This window comes from Rhinichthys klamathensis, unplaced genomic scaffold (assembly GCF_029890125.1).
Source record: "Rhinichthys klamathensis goyatoka isolate OS25496 unplaced genomic scaffold, OSU_Roscu_1.1 h1tg000303l_1, whole genome shotgun sequence".
In the NCBI taxonomy this organism is placed as follows: Eukaryota; Metazoa; Chordata; class Actinopteri; order Cypriniformes; family Leuciscidae; genus Rhinichthys; species Rhinichthys klamathensis.
Window position 1 is genome coordinate 2,966,941 of NW_026606822.1, and position 20,949 is coordinate 2,987,889.

The window sequence follows — 20,949 nt, forward strand, 5'->3', positions numbered from 1 at the left end:
GTATTGTACAGCAGCAGCATGTCTTATTTGCTTACAGCAGCGTGTCATATATGTATTATAATATTATATTAATAGATAAATAACACTGATGTCATACCACTGTACACTGAGCTGCAAAATAAACCTCTGACAAGGTGATCTGTGCCTCAATTCAGTCTTGTATCACTCTGAAAGGGTTTATCTTGCAATAATGACCAGCTTATTTGTGGAATATTTGTGTCTTTTATTATGTATTTCATTATGTCAGTCTCATAGGTTTATTGTAGAATTTTGCATGGGTGATTATTTGCTGTTTTAATGTCCCCTTCTTAGTGGTTCACTTTGAAGGACACCCCTACCGGGCGGGTTCACCTCAGACTGGAGTGGCTGACACTAGAAGCCGACACAGGAAGACTGAAAGAGGTCTTATAACACCGTACAAACACAGAACACAGCACAGGGGGGTTTCTAGGAAATGGGTGTGCTATGTTTTCCACACATGCAAACAGTGTGTTCATGTACTCCACCTTTTAACAAAACCCAATAATCTTTAAACGAGACAGAAAGCTTACTTTGCACACTTGTCAAACAGAGCAACTGCAAACAGGAGTTTTTACAGTAGCTTCGCTCCGCCCTACTTTGCCCTCATTTTTTTTCTCTTTTTCTCTCAGGTTCTGAAGAGAAATGAAAGTGTGGTGAGTAAAACAGCAAAGCCACCCTCAGCAGCCATCATGGCATTGTATTTGGACAAGGCTGAGGCACTTCCTGTGAGTAATACTCTCACGTCATCTTCCTGCTGCACTCCTTTGTTCTAACACACATGTTATGTTTAATGAGCACATTCCATTGACAATGATTTTTATACAGTACAAACTGTATATTCTATCCCCTATACCTACCCATCACAGAAAACACACACACAGACACAGTAGTTATGCCTACCAACCCTGCATTTATTTAATCAAGTACACAGGAAAACAGAAATATTGTGGAATACTATTGCAATTTTCTAATTTGAATATATTTTAAAATGTAATTTATTCCTGTGATCAAAGCTGAATTCTCAGCATCATTACTCCAGTCTTCAGTGTCACATGATCCTTCAGAAATCATACTAATATGATGATTTGCTGCTCAAGAAACATTTCCTATTATTATCAGTAGCTGCGTTTACATGGTTCAATCGGAATGAAATCAATCCATGAATTCGACACGGTGTTTACATGAACGATAAATAAAGTAATCGGGTTGATGTGCGCGTTTATATGTCACAAGATTCAAATCGGAATTGATTTTTTGACATGCGCACTGCACGAATATGCTGCTGTTCGCGCATAACTATTCTCCTCTTTTTTGGTGCTTTATTTGTTTTAAACAGCAGACTTAATATATTTATCCGTCTCTGGTCATGATTTGGAGACGATGAGCATGAACCGTTTTGCCGTGCTGCTTATATTGATCACGCAGTAAAACCCTGCGCCCAAAACCAGTCGTCCATGGATGAGAGTCTGAAACAAGCACTGCTGGGACGTTGTCCTGCTCCACTTCACAGACGCTGAGTGAAATGAGAATTTTTTAATAACGGAACACTCATTTATATTCACTTTATTCAACAGGAAGAACAGCTCGTTCCGTGCGTCATACGTCATTACGCTATTTCAACGTCATTGCACATGCGCAGTCCTTTTAGTTTCGGTTTTCAATCCGATCAAGTGTTTGCATGTTCTCTCGATCGGATTACAAAAGGAGTAAACCACCCCTTTCAATCCGATCGAAATTTCAATCGGATCGAGCTCAATCGGATCGATTAAGGTGTTTACATGAAGGTTTTTTAGTCCGATTGAGCCGTCAATCCGATTATAAGTGTCCATGTAAACGCAGCTAATGTTGAAAACAGTTGTGCTGCTTAATATTTTTGTGGAAACTCTTGTGTAAAGAATTCTATACTGAATAGAAAGTTCAAAAGAAAACCATTTATTTGAAATAGAAATCTTTTGCAGCAGTGTAAATGTCTTAACTTTAATTATGATCAATTTAATGCATCTTTGCTGAATAAACGCAAACATTTCTTTCAAAAAAATCGTACTAGCCCCAAACTTTTGAACGGTACTGTATGTGAGAAAGGTTTTTCCGCTTTGTCTTTAAAAAGGAAGTGAAACCTGAAATCACCCTAATGTGGGGACGAGCCAACAATGCCTTCAATGAAAATGGTTAATAAACATACTAAATAATGTCTCAATCAACATTTAAAACTGCTAAAAGGTTTCTGTTTGGGTTCAATTTAAGATTAGGGGATAAAAAAACATCATTAGCTCAGTATAAAAACAGAAGTCAATGGAAGGTCCCACCATGGTAGAGAAACCAAACAAACGTGTGTGTGTGTGTGTGAATGCTCCTGGTTACCCACAACATGCCGTTACCCTTTTTTGCTCGGCAGCAGACTGGCTGCCGCCCACTCTGAAGCAGACTTAAAGGAGGATTGCAGCCATTTCTAGAGAAACTATTAAATGAAACATTAGATATATCTTATTCAGCTCATGGTCTTGAGAGAGCACTCTGTGAAAGCACTCGCACCGTTTCCCGCATCCAGAATATTTTACTAGAAGTGCAATGCAAAAAGAGTTCACTTAAGAGGCACACACTGATACTTAAAACTCTTGAAACAAGTACACACTTGCATCAAGTGAATATGCCAGAGTGCTCAAGCTTACAGCGCTGCGGTCTGGAGGATTTAAAAAGAATGTCCTGGCTTCATTAGCTTCATGTTTCCATCCACCTATTTTTATGCACATTTTGGGAAATATGGTTGACCACAGATAATAATTGATATTAGACAGATAATAAAACTCCTTTCTCGGTTCTAAAGCATAAATTGTGTTTACAATAAAGCACTTACTTTAAGTCTATAGTGCTTTGCTCTGTGATAAAAGTAAAATCCACAAAAGTTTCCACAAAAACATTAAGCTGTGCAAGCTTGTTTTCGCCATGGAATAAAAAAAATGCGACTTTTTATCTCACAATTCGGACTTTTTTTCCCTCACAATTCAGACTGAATATCGTATATAAACTTGTGATGTTTTTTCTCGCAATTCCAGAATTGTGAGTAGGGCTGCAACAACTAATCGATAAAATCGATTATAATCGATTATGAAAATCGTTGTCAACGAATGTCATTATCGATTAGTTGGTCTGCTTACGTCACGGGGAGCGTTTACTGGTGATTGGTTGAAACAGGCCAATCAGGATGCTCTCTGTCTTACACGCGCTTCATGAGGCACACACACGCAAGGTCTCTCTCCCTCCGTTGCTCTGCCGCGCGCTCGCGCTACACGGTTTGGAGCACAGTCTCTTCTGTCTCGCATGCGCGCTCTTGCTTGCACGTTCAAATCCCGGGAGTTTGAACTAATTTGCGAGCCGCTATCAATATGCGGGTGACTTCCAGAACTTCCGGGAGACTTGGGATGTCTGTATTTTGCGTCTCGAGCATCAGGTTGCGCAATCAGTTCGCTCGCAACATAAGTGATGGATTAAAATAGTGCTACCGCAGAAATATTAAATTAAAATGGTCTTTACAAAGCGAAGCACTAAATATAAAGGCAGTTAATAACAGCAGCAGTAAAATATTGTTTTTTAGTCACTGTACTCAGTGGGTTTCAGCGAATGTTTGTGCACTAATGCATCATTTTTCCTATCTTTTTAATCAAGCCTGTTAGCTTGCTGCGTACCTCCATTACGTTCTCTTTATATAGCATTTGTCTACTATTAAGTTTTAATTGTTTTTCAAACGCGATCTACTGCGGCTCTGTTCACACGCTTGTTTTCAGTCTTTCTATATTTATTTTTTACAAAAATTATTAAATACGTTTTAAATAAAAATTAAATGAATTATATATTTTTAGATGTTTTTAGTTTATATCTTCACATCTGATCAACATGTCTGTAAATTTGTTTTAACAAAAATTGTGTTAAAACAATATGTTGGATATAAATGTTGTTGTTTTTTTTTACATTAATCATGGTTGTCAACTTGCCATCAGCAATTATCATTAAAAACAATGCAAATATTGATATTTGTAAAACTCAATGTGTGGCTTTTGCACTTTTTAAAGTACACTTTTACACATAAATATCCTAATTTAGGGTTTTAGGTAACACTTTATTTTATTTTATGTGTCCTTGTTACATATGTTACATATCCTTACTGTAGTAATAACAGTAAATTATGCATAATTACATGCAACTAACCCTCAACCTAATCCTACCCTATTCATATAGTAAGTACATGTAGTTACTTAATATTACTCTGTACTTAAATATATAATTACACTGTAACAAGGACACCTTAAAATAAAGTGTAACCGGGTTTTATTTAGTCACAATAAACAAAAAATCTAATTAAATCTTTTTATCCGATTAATCGAAAAAATAATCGCCCGATTAATCAATTATCAAAATAATCGTTAGTTGCAGCCCTAATTGTGAGTTATAAACTCAAAATTGCGTCATATAAACTCAGTACAAAAAAAGTTCCAAATTTTGAGATTAAAAAAACGCAATTACCTTTTTTGTTTTTTATTCCCTTACGTAAATGTTTGTCCATATTAAGCAGCAAAACTGTTTTCAACATTGATAATAATTAGAAATGTTTCTTGAGCAGCAAATCATCATATAAGAATGATTTCTGAAGGATCATGTGACAAAAGAATCGCTTACTAACCTAATTTAAATGAAATAGTTATTTTTTTTATTGGTTTAAACTGGAAACTTAATCATATTAATGACAAAATGGTAAATGACCTGTCACTCATATGCTATTTTATGTTTGTTTTTAAGTGTGTTTGTATCCGTTTCTTCTGTTTTTAGATGAAAAAAGGTAATAAGGATCCCAACCCAATTGCTCAAATCTCAGTGCAGGATGTTACTCGTGACAGCCGGGTAAGACACACAATTACCACCTGTGCCAACCAAACTTTCCCATGTGACCCGCTCTTCTCACTCACTTATTTCCCCTCTTAGATTTGCTGGAATACCGTGAACCCTCAGTGGGAGGACGCGTTCACTTTTTTCATCAGAGACCCAAGCAAAGAGAACATAAGTGTACAGGTATGCTTGCATCATCTGCCCTGTTAGGAACATACACAAGCTCTCAATACAGGTGTAAACAGGGTTCAGATGTGATGACTTCCAGGATTATTTTTCCTGGTTGACATTCATGTTACTTAAGCCATTTTTACATTTACTCACTCTCTTTTTCAGGTGAAGGATAATGACCGTGTTCAGGTTTTGGGAAGTCTGTCTATTCCTGTTTCCAATCTCCTCTCAAGTCCAGATCTGACTTTAGATCAGTGGTTTAATCTTGAGAATTCTGGCTCAGAGAGCCGCATCCACATCAACACAGTTCTTAGGGTAAATTCATCTGACACACAATACACAAGCTTTAGTACACATATATACATATACTCTACCATGCAAAAACAACAACATAATTTTCCACTTTATTTACAAAATATTAATCTCCAACAATGTCTGCTCCACGCATGCGTTGTGGTGCTCCCGTGAACACAGATGGAAACTGCTTTATTCGCAAATGTTTTTTTTTGCGATATTCCAGTTTTGCACACAAGTTAAATTCACAACTTTGGTTGGAAACATAGCTTATGTTGATGTCATTTCCTGCAGGTTCTCTGTTTGGATGAAGCTGCAGTAACGTCCTCCCTCCTTTCCAGTGGCCCTCTTTCGAAGAGCTCTGCCTCGCGTCCACAGAAGTCGACGCCCCATTCCAGCTTCGCTACTGAGGTGTGCGGATCTAATCTATTAATGTCGTTATGCTATTCATATTTTATAACATTATTACCCACACACGTATGATTTATTCTTGAATATACACTCTTTGATGGTCCGATCGATCATAACCAACCCCTGAAATCAAAGTAAAATGATCTTCCCTTCGTTCCTGCAGGGGCTGCTGCGGATCCACCTCGTGGAGGCTCAAAATCTGGTTGCGAAGGACAACATGATGGGTGGGATGGTGAAGGGAAAGAGCGATCCGTATGTCAAGATACAAATTGGAGGTGAAACCTTTAAAAGTCAAGTGATCAAGGAGAATCTCAACCCCACCTGGAATGAGATGTATGAGGTGGGAATACTTGCAAATGCATTTATAAATCAAACCTTGACGCTATGTCCAGAATGACAAACTGCCATTCTAATATACTATACTATACTATAACAATGTTTGACATATTTATTGTTGCATGCTGTTTCACACGCCATACATTTTTTTTTTTTTTTTTTTTTTTTTTTTTAAAGAACAGTACACAGTATGTACTGCAAATTGTGAAGTATGCTAGTCTTCGAAATATTTATCAGCAGGACTTTTTCTTAATTTAAGCTGTGAGTGATTGGCAGTATGATGAAGTGTTTTAACTTGCCATTTCCCGTTATTATTTTTAAGGTGGTTTTGACGCAGCTTCCTGGTCAGGATTTGACATTGGAAGTTTTTGATAAGGACATGGACATGAAAGATGACTTTATGGGCAGGTAAGAAGGTTGCTGTCAATGTAATCCAGTATAACTCTTACGCATTATTTAGTTTTAGCATTATTTAAGCATATATTCATATTGTTTTTCTTTTAGGCTGAAGATGAATCTGAGTGACATAATCAGCTCCCAATACATTAATGAGGTTGAGTTTATATATATGCATCAGTAGTAATAAGTATAAAATAAGATATATATTATATAAAGATACTCATACATATATCCTCTTGTGACTGTGTGTGGCAGTGGTTTTCTCTGAGTGATGTGAAGCGTGGCCGTGTTCATCTCGGTCTGGAATGGCTTCCCACTGTAACACAACCAGAGAAACTCCAGCAGGTGGGCAGAACCATCTCTCATCCTCCATCAATCTCTGTCTGTGTTGAAAATACATTGAGGAAACTAACTGGTTAACTGTATGATTTATTAATCAGGTGTTGCTGTACCAATCAAAGACCTCATACATGAATAAGACAGTGCCGACTGCCGCTCTTCTGTTTGTGTATGTGGAGCGCGCACATGAGCTTCCTGTGAGTATGACACAAGTGACATTTCTTAAATATCTCATTTGTTCTCCTAGACAGTAATGACATTAATGGAGAGACTGAGATCCTCCTGTTTTTCAGATTTTTCTCCTGTGAAAAAGACCCCAGTGATCTTGCATGTTCCCCTCTAGAGTTTCAGAAAAGACCTCAACAATATCTCAAACTGTGCTCAGATTTGCCAGGAAACAAAGTGAGCAATCAGAAGTCAGAGATCTCAATATCAACTCGAACATTATTCAAATGATCTTTTAGCTGCTATTTTCTGGAGAAAAGATTTTTATTCAGCAGCAAGGATGCATTAAATTTATCAAATGTGCCAGTAAAGACGTTTATAATGTTAAAAAAAGATTTAAATTTCAAATGCTGTTCTTTTAAATTTTCTATTCATCAAAGAATCCTTAAAAAAAAAGTACAGTTTCCACAAAAATATGTAGCAGTACAACTGTTTTCAACATTAATAATAAGCAGACATGTTTCTTGAGCAGCAAATCATCATATTAGAATGATTTCTGAAGGATCATGTGACACTGAAGACTGGAGTAATGATGCTGAGAATGCAGCTTTGATCACCGGAATAAATTACATTTTAAAATATATTAAAATAGAAAACAGTTATTTTAAATTCTGATGATAATTCACAATATTACTGTTTTTACTGTATTTTTAAACAAATAAATGCAGCCCTGGTGAGTAGAGGAGACTTCTTTCAAAAACAACATCTTCAAAAAATGAACAGTACTGTATTTCAACAACTGATTTGTTTTAGAAATATTTTAGGAGAAGAATCTGAAACAAAGTTGATACTTTAATGAAACATGTCTGAAACATTTACCCACAGTGCTTTACAAATGGTTCTCTAAGTCTTATTTTTTCTCTATGTGTTTAGTTGAAGAAGAGTGGGAAGGAACCTAAAGTTGGAGCGGAGCTGATTTTGAGAGGAACTTCTCATAAAACCACGGTGAGAAACTGCTTTACCACAGATACTGTTTAAATGTTTGGTCAAGAATGTGTGGCTAAAATTCATTTTCCTTGACTTGACTCTGTGTGATGTAGGTCTGTGACCGCAACAGCTCTCCCCAATGGGACGAAGCGTTTCACTTCCTGGTTCGAAACCCTTTTAATGAAGACCTTGTTGTGAAGGTTAGAACTTCAGCACATTTTTATGCAGTATTTGACTTGCAACACACTTTACCATCTGACCTTAACCCTTTATCCTCACTTTTTCTCACCAGTTATCCCACAATTGGGATTTCTCTCTGGGATCTGTGGTGATTCCCATTAAAGAGCTTCTCTCTGAACCAGATCTGCTGTTGGACCAGTGGCTCAATCTGGATGGAGCGTCACCTCAGAGTCAGATTCTGCTCAGAGCTCAACTGAAGGTAAAACACACACGGATGCGTATTCCATCTTCATTAAGGCTGCATTTAATTGATCAAAATACTCTAAAAACAGTAATACTATGAAATATTATTGCAATTTAAAATAACTTGTTTCTATTTAAATATTGAGACCCCCGTGGTGAAAATCAAGTTTTTAATGTTGTTTATATGACTATGTGGTGTTTTTAGCATGCTTTAAGACAAACCATGTGCAAAGTCAGTCAATACCATTGCTGAGTATTTTCTCCTTAAAACTATAGTGTACAAAAGACAACCTCAAAAACACACCCCCTAATTCCTACCGTCATAAACAGGGCTTGACATTAACTTTTTTGTTCACTAGCCACTCAGCATTTTCACTGGCCACAATTTTGACATCGGGAAAAACAGCCATATAGATATTTTTAACATTATCTCATAATTTGGCAGCAGGTATATTAGGCTGCTATCACTTTAAGACCTGACGCACGGATCCATTATACTGTTACAGATGCGTTTTCTTTCTCAACTGTTTACGTTCACTTAAAACATAACTGACTGTTTACGAGAATACTCACCAAGACTGGCATTTTGACATTATTTTGTGTGTATTTGACTGTTTGAGTGCAATAAGCAGCGAAAAAGAACTCAATTTAGTACTGAGGCTTTATGCTCGGGCACTTTGTGTGTGAGCACAAAATTATAGTAAAATGATGTGCAACACGTGAAATCCCACGGCGAAATTCAAGCCCTGTTACACCAACAATATTCATCCGGAGCAAATGCAACGAGTGGGTGAGGAGAAACGGGTTTGTGTGTCACTCGCTGTCGGAGAGATGAGAGAGCGAGAAAGTGCAGCTGGTATTGTATCTATTCTGTGGAAAATTGGTATTGGAAGCATTTCAGTATCGATATGTAGCGAAAATTTTATATTTTTGACAACACTACATTGCACTAAGTTTATTATTTCTGATGCCTTTTTAAAAGACTACAATTGAAAAATGGATATATTATATCAAATTTAACCCGCCAAAGTGGCTAGTAGGAGTGACTGCGTTACACGCCACTGCTGAAATACACCCGCATTTGTTAGGTTGGCAGGTATTAATGTCAAGCCCTGGTCACAAACAAGTAACCAATCCCGTCAACGTGTGGGGCGAGGCTTTTCCTATCATTATTTCAAGGATATTGGATATTTACAAGGATGCAGATTTTTAGAAGGCAGCTGTCTGACTCTGAGATGGCGTGATATGTCGTTACCTTGTGTTGTAGATTCTTTGCCCTAAAGCATCGGAGAGCTCTGATAACCAGCATGAGGAGCTGAAACGTCCTGAAGCATCCAGCATTAGAAGAAAACGAGAGGAGGAATTAGTGCAAAAGTGAGAGGAGGACAATTTCACATGTCATAGAGCCCTCAAACATATGCCCTAACAATCTGGATGACATTTAATAAACAGTGCCTTAAACTGAAGATCTTTTATTTAATTCAAATGAACAGTTTTGCAGAACACCTGATATTTCACTCGTAATTTCTCTTAAAAATGAAATATTAACTCTATAAATCCATCGCTGGTTAATGTAATAGTTATGTTCTATAGAAAACTGTATTTAAGTGTGTATTTAATGATTATACTCGACTGTTAAGTATGTGTGTTTATTGATACTTTGTTTAAAAGCAATAATGTTTCATATTCATATTGTTACATGTTATGTAACTTCTTTGACCACATATACAATAAACTTACTTTGACTTTGACGTGCGTGTCTGTGTTTGTTTGGGGGGGTTTAGGTCTAGTATTGAAGAGGTCCCACCGTCTCCTGTCAGCAGGACTTCCTCTGTGTCAGTCCCAGAAGAGGAGGAATTCCCAGAGGTCACGGAAGTGTCCAGCTCAGATGACCTTCGACCCCTACACACCAGCCCTGACCCCGGCTTTGGTACCGAGGTGAGAAATATTAGGCTGACAGATGATGGCATTGTTGATATGGCTTATAAATCCAAACACACCAACAGAGTGAGAACATTTGATGTTTTTTAGGGCGTGCTCCGCCTCTACCTGCTGGAGGCTCAAGATCTGGTTGCAAAGGACAACATGATGGGTGGGATGATGAAGGGGAAGAGCGACCCGTATGTCAAGATCCATATCGGGGACACGACCTTTAAGAGTCTTGTGATCAAGGAGAATCTCAATCCCACCTGGAATGAGATGTATGAGGTGGGTTTAGGTCCTCAGATGCTGTTTTAGTTGATGTTAAAATGGTTTTAAATATAAAATCATGTGATCAATGCTTTTCCCAGCTGTTTCTGGGCTCCAGCACGACTTCTGATGTCCTTGTAGAGGTTTTTGACAAGGACATGGACAAAGACGACTTTTTGGGGAGGTATGTGGCAGCGTTGTAATTGTTAAATAAAACTAAAAATATTAAAAATAAATGTATTAATATAATATAAGATAAATATTAGTTCTAAAATGTGTTTACTAACTTAATTTTTCTTTTAAATGTAACTAAAACAAAAAGTGCTAAAACTAAAGCTGAAATAAAAAATAAAGCTAAATCAGGGTTCCCACTCGTCCTGGAAAACCTGGATCAGTGACAAACTTTCCCGTCATGGAAAACATGGAAAATTAGAGAAAGTGTCTAATGTCCTGGAAAATCTTGTTGTAGTCCTGGAATATTTTTTTTTTTTTTAAGTTATTCGTTTTTTATTTAGGTGAGAATAGAGTTTTTCACTGGCCAAAAACAATTACCATTAGTTGCAGAAAGTACAGTGTTCTAATAATTAATAATTCTGATGTGATTATAAGGTCAATAAGATATTAATTGTGCACTGTATCCAGCTTCATTGAGTATAACAGGATTTTTCACAACAGTGCTAGCGCTGAAGTGATTGACAGCTGTAGTGATTAAAAAAGGAACGCTCTTTGTTTGCTATCTGCATATAACCCATTCGCAGTTTGAAAAAAGTTCTATTTTTCATGCTGCTATGTATATACACACTGCAAAGTTTTGGGAATGACTAACTTATTTAAATGCGGGATTGAATCCAAAATTTTATTGATTGACATGGTGAATAACCAGCATTGGCTGGGACAAAAAATTCTGATGTCAAAATAGATGTGTGCATGTGTAAATGCTCGTCCACACGAAGACGAGTTTAGCTGTATACCGAAAAACTTTGTATCATCAGCGTTTCGATACAAACAGATCCGGAGTTTTGGGATCCTAAAACGCCGGATAAAAACTAAAAAGTACATTGGACACTATGACTAAATAATAATAAAAAATTTTTTACAAAATGCATGACACTAACACTAATAGAAAGGCACTCTGCATCTGCGGTAGTGGAGGGGTCTACAGTTAAAGGCATGTTGTACTACTTTAATTTAGAGTGTGTGCTGCAGACTATTGAGAATATTGAGCTGAAGCTTGACTTCACAAAAATGTAATCGCAAATCAAATCGCAATATCTGTCTGAAAAATCGCAATTAGATATTTTCCTCAAATCGCACAGTCCTAGCTTCCATAGTCATAATGTATGATTTTAGAGCTCATATTAAAAAGTGATTTTATAGTTAAGTCATGGCAATAAACTGTACGCCTTTTGAAGATTTAGAGAGCAATATATTACTTTAGGACGTGATCCTTGTCTTTTTTTCCCGTCATAGTAAAATTGAAAATGTCCTGAAAAAGACCTGGAAAATGCTCGCTGAAAAAGAGTGGGAACCCTGTAAATAGAAATATTACAAATGAAATAAAAATGCAAAAGCAGACAACAAATTGCTAAAACTTAAATTAAAATGAAAACTAAAATGAAAATTGGAAATATATAAATTCAAGCTATTTATAAATAGTCAAGTCACCTTTAGCGCTTTATACAACACAGATTGTTTTAAAGTAACTTTACTGTGATAGATGCTATAATGGTATATAAATAATAGTAAAATAACACTGGAATGTGGATGAAAGTCAAACACGCATTGGCATGTTGACATGATGCTTGTCCGTGTCATTTTACTGATCCTGTATGTGTCCACAGGCTGAAGATCAGCTTACAGGAGATCATTCAGTCCCAGTTGACTGATGAAGTGAGTGTATCATCACTAGCATCTTTCCTCATTTCTCATTCTCTAGGGATTGGATTTTGAACAGTTTAGACAAATTGTCTTATATTTGCATTTAGAGAGGATTCAATTTGGTCGTAAGTTTACTGGTAAGGTGAGAAAGTATTGCAATATATTAATTCCGTTGTGTTTTCTTTCTCTGTGTCAGTGGTTTTCTCTGAGTGATGTCAAACATGGCCGTGTTCATATGATTCTGGAGTGGCTGCCCACAGTAACACAACCCGACCGACTGCAAAAGGTCATTATTAAAGCTGACATATATTATATTAGTTCATATGATGTTTTTGAGTATCAATAATAGTAATTCGATCCATGTGAAATGCATCTATTCTAGACCTTTTTATAAACCTTTTTGTTATTTATTTAATTGATTTACTTCAAACGCCTCCTAAAATTAAGTGAGGCTCGAACCTTTCAATAAAAATTAGATCAGAGTTAAGTGTTTATTTTAATATAAAATACATTTTTTTTAAATATATTTGTTTATTGTGTAGTATTATTATGAAGTATATTTAATGTGAATATACTTTTTAGGATTTAATTTGGCATTAGAATTTCTGTCTCAATCTCAACCTGCATTTTGAATTGTTTACTTGTTTTCTTCATGTCCAGGCTCTGCAGTTACAGTCAGAACATTCATTCCAGAACAAATCCGTGCCGTCGGCAGCTCTGTTCTACGTCCTCTTGGAGAGAGCTCATGACCTGCCGGTACGTCTTACACACATGCACTTACAAGCATTTTCACACAAATACAGTTCAGCTGTATTGGATCAACTGCTATGATCACTTTAATTTGTGTTCATGTGTGCAGCTGAAGAAGAGTGGAAAGGAACCTAAAGCTGCTGCAGAGCTGATTTTCGGTGACATTTCTCATAAAACCAAGGTGGAACTTGTGCCTTATGTAAAGATAAAGTTGTGTGTCAATTTCTGGGCCTTAATGTAAGCAACTTCTTTGCTGGTCTCTTTAAAGGTGTGTGACCGCGCCACGTCTCCTCAGTGGAGTGAAGATTTTAACTTCCTGGTCCACAACCCAAGAGAGGAGATTCTTATTATAAAGGTGAAGTAGATTAGGTTCCTAATTTTGTTTTGGAGGTTTACAGGTTTACATTCATCCATGATCAAAAACCACGTTAATTTTCTCGCATTGTAGCATCACCTCTTTTCTCACAGTGTCTGAAACGATAAAGGATTCAGGGCCCTATCTTGCACCCAGCGCAACTAATAAATATGCTGACTTTGCTCCCGGGGGCGGTTCAGCGAAAAGAGGAGGCATGTTCCGGCACAAACATTCCCTAGTGCTATTTTGCAGTTCCAGAAAACAATTCTGCCACAGACCAGGAAAAAAGTAGTCTAAAGTCAGTGGCGCGTTATTCAGATGCTATTTTAAGGGCGCATGCTTGGCCATAATGTAGTGTGTGCACAACGCGCATACTCTTTGCTTCTCTCATCTACACAAACAGCAGTTCACATTTTTGCAAACCATACATAATTACAAGGAAAAATATTACCACATGGGGGAAATCATTGTGGTGTCCATGAAGATGTGAAAAAATAGGCATAATATAGCTTACACATTTACCAAAATTATTATATGCCTGTTTAACTGAAGCTAATTTGGGTTGGTTTCTCCCATCCCCATACAATGTCACTTCTCTGTCTTTTACGGCCCTGACGAGAACGTCGGTCTCCTCGGCTGTGAACCGCTCCTGGTGTGCGCCTGCAAATCCGCCATTATAATAGCAATCCGCCATGGAACAAGCGCGCCTGCTCTTAAAGGGAATGTGAGATGACGCTCTGATTGGTTTATTGCATGTTACGGCCAAACCACACCTATGAGTAATGCAGCTACTTCAGACCAACCCATTTTAGATTTGCGTCGGGTGCAAGAGTCATTTATCCCGCCGGTATAATAGCAACACCGCCCGAGATCCGCCCACAAAGTTACTTGCGTTTCAGATCGTTAAAATAGGGCCCTCAGTCTCTCTAAACCCCTCCTTTCTGAGAGCCTGCTCTGCTCTGATTGGTCAGATGGCACAGTCTGTAAGTGATTGGTCTATCGCGTATAGCGCGTGTCGGAAACGAAACACTCATTGCCATATCTGAATTTCACCTCTGGATCTTCCTCAGCAATAGTAACAGTAGCGATGGCGTCGGTTTTACCATCTTCCTGACACGTCGACAACACGAACCAAACTCCTCCAGGCTTCAGGTGCAACTACAGTGTTTGAGGGCGGGGAAAAGTAGATGTCTTTCATTGGCAGCCAATGAAGACTATAGGCGGGCATTTTTCACATCTGTTACAAGTCTGCTACTGTATGTAGGATCGAGCAGGACGTGAGACTGGAATTACTGACGACTCATTTCAGAATCGGTTCTTTCTTTTGGGAGACAATAACTCTTTGATTTTTGAAACTTTGCAGACCTTTTACATTCACAAACACTACATGAAAAGTAGGGGTGTGCAAAAAAAATCGATTCACATTTGAATCGCGATTCAATCTTTACCGATTCAGAATCGATTCATAGAATTCCAAAAATCGATTCATATATATATTTTTTTTAATGGCGTGCACGGGCGGATTGGCAATCGGGTGAGTCGGGACTTTTCCCTGTGGTCTGGTAAGTGTTTCGAGGCCGCGAGGGCCGGTCTGATAAATAGTTATACATTGCAAGTTCTTGCCGACCGCTAGTCAAACTGTGCAGCCTCTCTGCTCAACCCGTAAATAAATGCATCGATCCGCAGATTATGTTTCAGTTCTTAAATGGTCTGTAGATCTTTTGCCAAGCGTGTCAAGAGGTTACGGATTCTAAACCGCACTCGTATAGTTTTTTTTCTCATCAAAACCGAATATGTTCATCAGTGGTTACAGACAGTCAGGGACACGTTTGTGTGCATTTTATTTTGTGATTGCACCGGAGTCTCCACAACGGCGATAGATTGAAGAGCGCGTCCGAGTGAAGACTGCGCGAGCCACAGAGAACACTGTATCCATGACACTGATAGCAGCGGACACGAGCGCGCAGCTTGATTTAAAAAATAACAGATCTCTTATTTAATAACGAACTAAATGAATGCCCTGCTAGTTAACTGGAGATACCCGCAAATTACGCCTATGAACGACTTCACTGGATCTAAACAAATCAATCTAACCAAAGATGTTACCAGTAACGGTGGCTTTTTTAATCTATTTAAAATAATTTTGCAAGGGTTCTATGACTATGACATTAGTATATATTTTTAGGAATTTTAGGAAGTTCAATATGTGCCCAGTCCAGTTCACATTTCAACAGTCAACCTGGTAGCTACTACTTAAACCACATTTAGCATATTTGTTTGATCTGACTACAGCACTTTAAAGCTAAATGTAAAAGCTTTTTATTTAAGTTTTATTTTAAACTTGAATTAAATGTATTTGAAAGCTGGGCAAAGCTTGGCACTTTGCACTTTTTAGTTGCAAAAGTTTTTTATTTTTGTATGAAGACGTATAAAGTAATATCAAACTACATTTAATTTGTTGTGTTTCTTTTCTTTTAAATTGTGTCTACTGCAATCAATCAAAAAAAAAAAAAGTAAACTACATTTATATACTGCGAATTGTTTTTTTAATCGAAAATCTCTTTTTAATCGAATCTTGAGTCTAAAAATCGGTATCGAATCGTGACATTTTCTGAATCGTGCACCCCTAATGAAAAGTAATATCTGGAAAAATCTGAATGGGGAAATTAAAAATAAAAGTTTAAATGTCTATATTGGGGTAGTCAACGTGTCCTGGTGTTTGACATGATATTTTATCTAAATTAAATATTATTCATTGTCTATTGTTTATATTAAGTAGAATGTTTAATTATCTAATTAGTATTATTTATAATAGCAATAATAATAAGTATTATTATTATTAAAAGTATAATACATGTACATTTATTATGTAATTTATTTTACATTTAAATGGATAATTTAAACATTGATAATGGATTTTTTTATCTTTGTTCATATTTTTCTCTCATTTCACTGCTGTAGCTTTCAAGTGCCTTTGAGCAGCCCTTGGGCTGTGTGGTTCTACCAATCAGAGAGTTGCTTTCAAAACCAGATCTACTGGTGGACCAATGGTTGAGTTTGGATGGAGCCAGTCCTGGCAGTCAAATTCTGCTGAGAGCACAACTTAAGGTGAAAGAATTATTATGATTACTTTTTCTAGAAACTACAGTCAAAAAAAGTTTATTTTTATTTTACATGAATCTCTTGTAATCGGTGTGTCAAATCATGACCATAACACATTTTTAAATGCCTAATTGCTCTACTTTATTATCAGATTTTGGACTCGAGAATGGATTCAAGTGTCCTTCATCGTAAAAAGCCTGTTGTCCAAGAACAGCATTCAGTGGGTGAACAGCATGTAGAAAAAGCACCAGTCACTGCTGAACATTCACAAGCTGCAGTCAGTAAGGAGTCTGAGAGGAAGAAGCTGCCAGCTAAAGGGTTTGATTTATTTTGTCATGATTACTGATTTCATTTAAATCACATCATTTTATCTTGAGAGCTAAACCAGATTATTTTGTGCTCATGACCAACAGGATCAGTAACCTAGCAGCCTTTACTCTACCAGTACCTACACCACGGCCTGAAGAACCTCAGAAACAAACAGCCGCCCATGTCATGGATGAGCATCACACGCCGTCTGCACCAAAAACACAGATAACTGAGGTTAGTTTGTGTGTGTTTTATTTGATTTTATTTTAGATGAATTAATAGATTGATTTAATTTTATGTTTTGTTTATTAATTTATTTATATATTTATTAATCACTAGGGATGCACCATATAGGATTTTGGCCGATATTCGATATGCCGATATTTTCAAACTCATTTTGCCCGATGCCGATACCGATACCGATATATTTGTATTTTTTTTAAGTGCAAAAAAAGCTTATTAAAGCTTCTATTAATGTTCTCAGTCAAGAGCAGTGAGTGATTTCCTCTGTGTTTTGTTGTTTTATTAACATTAACGGGATAGTTCTCCCAAAAATTTAAATTGTCATCATTTACTCTCTCAAGTTTCTTTCTTCTGTTGAAATTATAAAAGTTATTTGGAAGAATGTGGCTAACCAAACAGTTGCTGTACTCCAGTGACTTCCATAGTATATTTAAGCACAAGAAAGAAATGAATCCAGGTTTGAAACAACATTAGATAGACAGAATTTTTATTTCTGGGTGCAGTATCTCTTTAAAGACAAGCGGCAGAATATTATTACTGTCTCTTTAAGAACTGCACGCGAGTAACGCGACGCGTCTAATATACACGCATTTGACAAGCAGATTTTCTGTTTGCTTTCACTTTAGACATAACCAACTTTGTTTATGTAAACCTTGTGTGTATTTGACAGTATCAGCGCAATAAGACTGGAAAGATTAGTCCAGTATGCAGGCGCTGTGACAGGCTTTTAGTTCCTGTGAGCGTCGGGTGTAACGCGCTCAGAAAAGCGGATGTTAGAACAGCGCATCAGCACGTGAATGACATGTTTACCTAGCAAGACTTTGACGCACATGCAAACTATGAACTTTTGTGAATTGCGGTGTCCCGTGAGTGTAACTCTACCTCTGCGTTTACATGTGATGTGATGTGAATGTACGTTGCGTTGTACAGTATGTTGAGATGAAGGCGCCAGAATTGAACTGATAGAATGCACGATACTATGATTTTTCTTCAAAAGCAGATAGTGGAGACATTTTAATCGTCCACGATCAAAAACCGTGAGACGCACGGCACACCCCTAGTTGGAAGTTTAAGTTGCTGGCGCTCATGCTTCGTTCACGGTCGTCACGTGCGCATAGGAAACACGCCACCCTATCGGCAAGGCTCATCGGCAGAAATATTCATATCGGCCGATGCCGATGATGGTCATTTTAAGCTTTTATCGGCCGATACCGATGTTGTCCCGATATCATCGTGCATCCCTATTAATCACTGTATTTTAATGTTAATGTTTAATTTGATTTATTTTTATATTATATTAAAATGAGTCAAATAAACATTTCCATCAGATGTATTTCAGATACATTATGTATATATCATGTATTTGTGTTTATCATACATCTCGGTTTAATGTTTATTTTAAAAATACATTTTTAATTAATTTTACATTTTTATATAAACATTTTTTACAATAAACATTGTTTTGTCGAAAGTGAATGGTGACCACAGCTATTATTTTATTTATTTATTTAAAAAATGATTTGCTCACTTGTTGCTTTTCATTTACAGGATCTCAGCAAACTTCCTGATTCCACTTCTAATGTGGCTGGATATATGGAACCAGTAAAAACATTTGGATCATCCCATGAAGAGCAACAACATGTGGATAAACCAGGAGAACAGTGAGTTTTTTTTATGGTTTTGATAATCCTATTTTAGTGGGTTATGATCATACAAAGATTAGTTTATGTCTGTGTGTGTTTGTTCATGTTAAACAGGTCTCACAAGAAGGTTTCTCCCAGTGTTTCTGCAGAAGAGTCTAAAGTCTCTAGTTCAACAGACGTACGACCCCAGAAGACTAGCCATGACCCCAGCTTTGGCACCAAGGTGAGTCTGTTATTTTATTGACCTTTTAGTTTCCTGGATCAACATGCCCTCTGCTTTTAGTATTAGGTTTAAGGATGTTGGAATCACATTAGCATTGTTGTTGTTGTTTAATATCTGTCCCACAGGGGGTGCTGCGTATCCATCTTCTGGAGGCTCAAGATCTGGTTGCAAAGGACAACATGATGGGTGGGATGGTGAAGGGGAAGAGTGACCCGTATGTCAAGATCCATATCGGTGAAACAACCTTTAAGAGTCATGTGATCAAGGAGAACCTCAATCCCACCTGGAATGAGATGTATGAGGTGGGAATAAGAGAATGTAGTTTTGAAAAATGTCAAGATATCATAGATGGGTTTTGGATGTTTATGTAGTAACTATGTTTTTTCTCTAGTTATGCTCAACTCTGTAATATTTCTATATATTTTAAATTATTATCAGTAAATAAAATAAAAAACATTAAAAGGGCTTAATTGTTACTCTTTTTTATTTACTAGGTGATTCTGAGTCCTGATCATAATCTAGATGTGAAGTTTGAGGTCTATGACAAGGATGTTGACTCTGATGATTTCCTTGGAAGGTTAGTATATTTATTATCTCTTTTACTATGTGTAAATTTTTTTTTTTTTTTATCATTAAACTAATTTTATTGAACAACTAGGCACATTTTCCCTTCATGTCTCATTACTGTAATATATATGTGTGTGTTTAAAACACGTTTTATAAATTTAAAGGGATAGTTCACCCAAAAATGAAAATTCTGTCAGTAATTACTCGCCCTCAAGTTGTTCAACCCCGTAAGACTTTCGTTCATCTTCAGAACACAAATTAAGATATATTTTTGATTAAATCTGAGAGCTGGATCACTCCTCCATAGGCTTCTTAAGTGATCGAAACTGACCGGCCCAAAAGTTATGAAAGACATCGTTAAAATAGTCCGAGTGACTACAGTGGCTCAACCTTAAGTTTATCAAGCGACGAGAATACTTTTTGTGCGCAACAAACAAAAATAACGACTTTATTCAACTAATCATATCCTTCTCTGTACGGCTGTGATATTTCACATAGTGAAACTACGCAAAGCTTCTAGGTTGTACGTCACACATCAAACACATGACCAGCGTCGGCCAATAGTAAGCCTGCGTGTGACGTGCAACCTAGAAGCTTTGGACTATTTTAACGATGTCTTTCATAATTTTTGGGCCGGCCAGTTTCGATCCCTTAAGAAGCCTATGGAGGAGTGATCCAGCTCTCAGATTTAATAAAAAAATATATCTTAATTTGTGTTCTGAAGATGAACGAAAGTCTTACGGGGTTGAACAACATGAGGGTGAGTAATTACTGACAGAATTTTCATTTTTGGTTGAAGTAACCACATCCCGATTCCTTAATGAAAAAAAATTACTCATTTCTTTCAAATAAAGAAAAAAATGACTGACCCCAAACTTTTGAACGGTAGTGCATATTGTTTCAAAAGATTTCTATTTTAAATAAGTGCTGTTTTTTGTTGCTGTTTTTTAACTTTTTGTTCATCAAAGAATCCTGGAAAAAGTATCAAAAATAGTAATAGTACTGTTTTTAAACTTTGGACCAGTACTGTATACACATACAGTATATATATATATATATATATATATATATATATATGAAGACCTCCGATGCAAAAGCCTCTAAAAGACACCTCTGTCAAAAGTGAGATAATAATATTTAGTGAATGCTCTCTGCACATAGTATATGTTCATCTAATACTTTCACTTCAAACTCACTAAATCCCAGCCTCAGCCCATTCAGAAATGCCGGCACTTGGGTAGAAACCTATACATAGGAGCCTGATA

General features: G+C 36.9%; 1 protein-coding gene across 2 annotated transcripts in view; it reads left to right on the forward strand.

Annotated features, from left to right (window-relative positions):
- Nucleotides 1–20,949, forward strand: part of esyt1b (extended synaptotagmin-like protein 1b) — a 38,943-nt gene that overhangs the window by 12,978 nt on the left and 5,016 nt on the right. Inside the window, exons 12-41 of one of the 2 annotated variants that reach the window (XM_056270412.1) lie at nt 313–402; nt 651–746; nt 4,843–4,914; nt 4,996–5,082; nt 5,236–5,385; nt 5,659–5,775; nt 5,939–6,115; nt 6,434–6,519; nt 6,616–6,664; nt 6,766–6,855; nt 6,951–7,046; nt 7,948–8,019; nt 8,115–8,201; nt 8,294–8,440; nt 9,692–9,798; nt 10,209–10,362; nt 10,456–10,632; nt 10,716–10,798; nt 12,456–12,504; nt 12,689–12,778; nt 13,153–13,248; nt 13,352–13,423; nt 13,511–13,597; nt 16,559–16,705; nt 16,851–17,017; nt 17,113–17,242; nt 18,800–18,912; nt 19,009–19,117; nt 19,243–19,419; nt 19,612–19,694. In XM_056270412.1, the coding sequence (XP_056126387.1) occupies nt 313–402; nt 651–746; nt 4,843–4,914; nt 4,996–5,082; nt 5,236–5,385; nt 5,659–5,775; nt 5,939–6,115; nt 6,434–6,519; nt 6,616–6,664; nt 6,766–6,855; nt 6,951–7,046; nt 7,948–8,019; nt 8,115–8,201; nt 8,294–8,440; nt 9,692–9,798; nt 10,209–10,362; nt 10,456–10,632; nt 10,716–10,798; nt 12,456–12,504; nt 12,689–12,778; nt 13,153–13,248; nt 13,352–13,423; nt 13,511–13,597; nt 16,559–16,705; nt 16,851–17,017; nt 17,113–17,242; nt 18,800–18,912; nt 19,009–19,117; nt 19,243–19,419; nt 19,612–19,694 (3,257 nt within the window). The remainder of the gene's footprint in view (nt 1–312; nt 403–650; nt 747–4,842; nt 4,915–4,995; nt 5,083–5,235; nt 5,386–5,658; nt 5,776–5,938; nt 6,116–6,433; nt 6,520–6,615; nt 6,665–6,765; nt 6,856–6,950; nt 7,047–7,947; nt 8,020–8,114; nt 8,202–8,293; nt 8,441–9,691; nt 9,799–10,208; nt 10,363–10,455; nt 10,633–10,715; nt 10,799–12,455; nt 12,505–12,688; nt 12,779–13,152; nt 13,249–13,351; nt 13,424–13,510; nt 13,598–16,558; nt 16,706–16,850; nt 17,018–17,112; nt 17,243–18,799; nt 18,913–19,008; nt 19,118–19,242; nt 19,420–19,611; nt 19,695–20,949) is intronic. The other variant, XM_056270413.1, reaches the window with a different exon arrangement.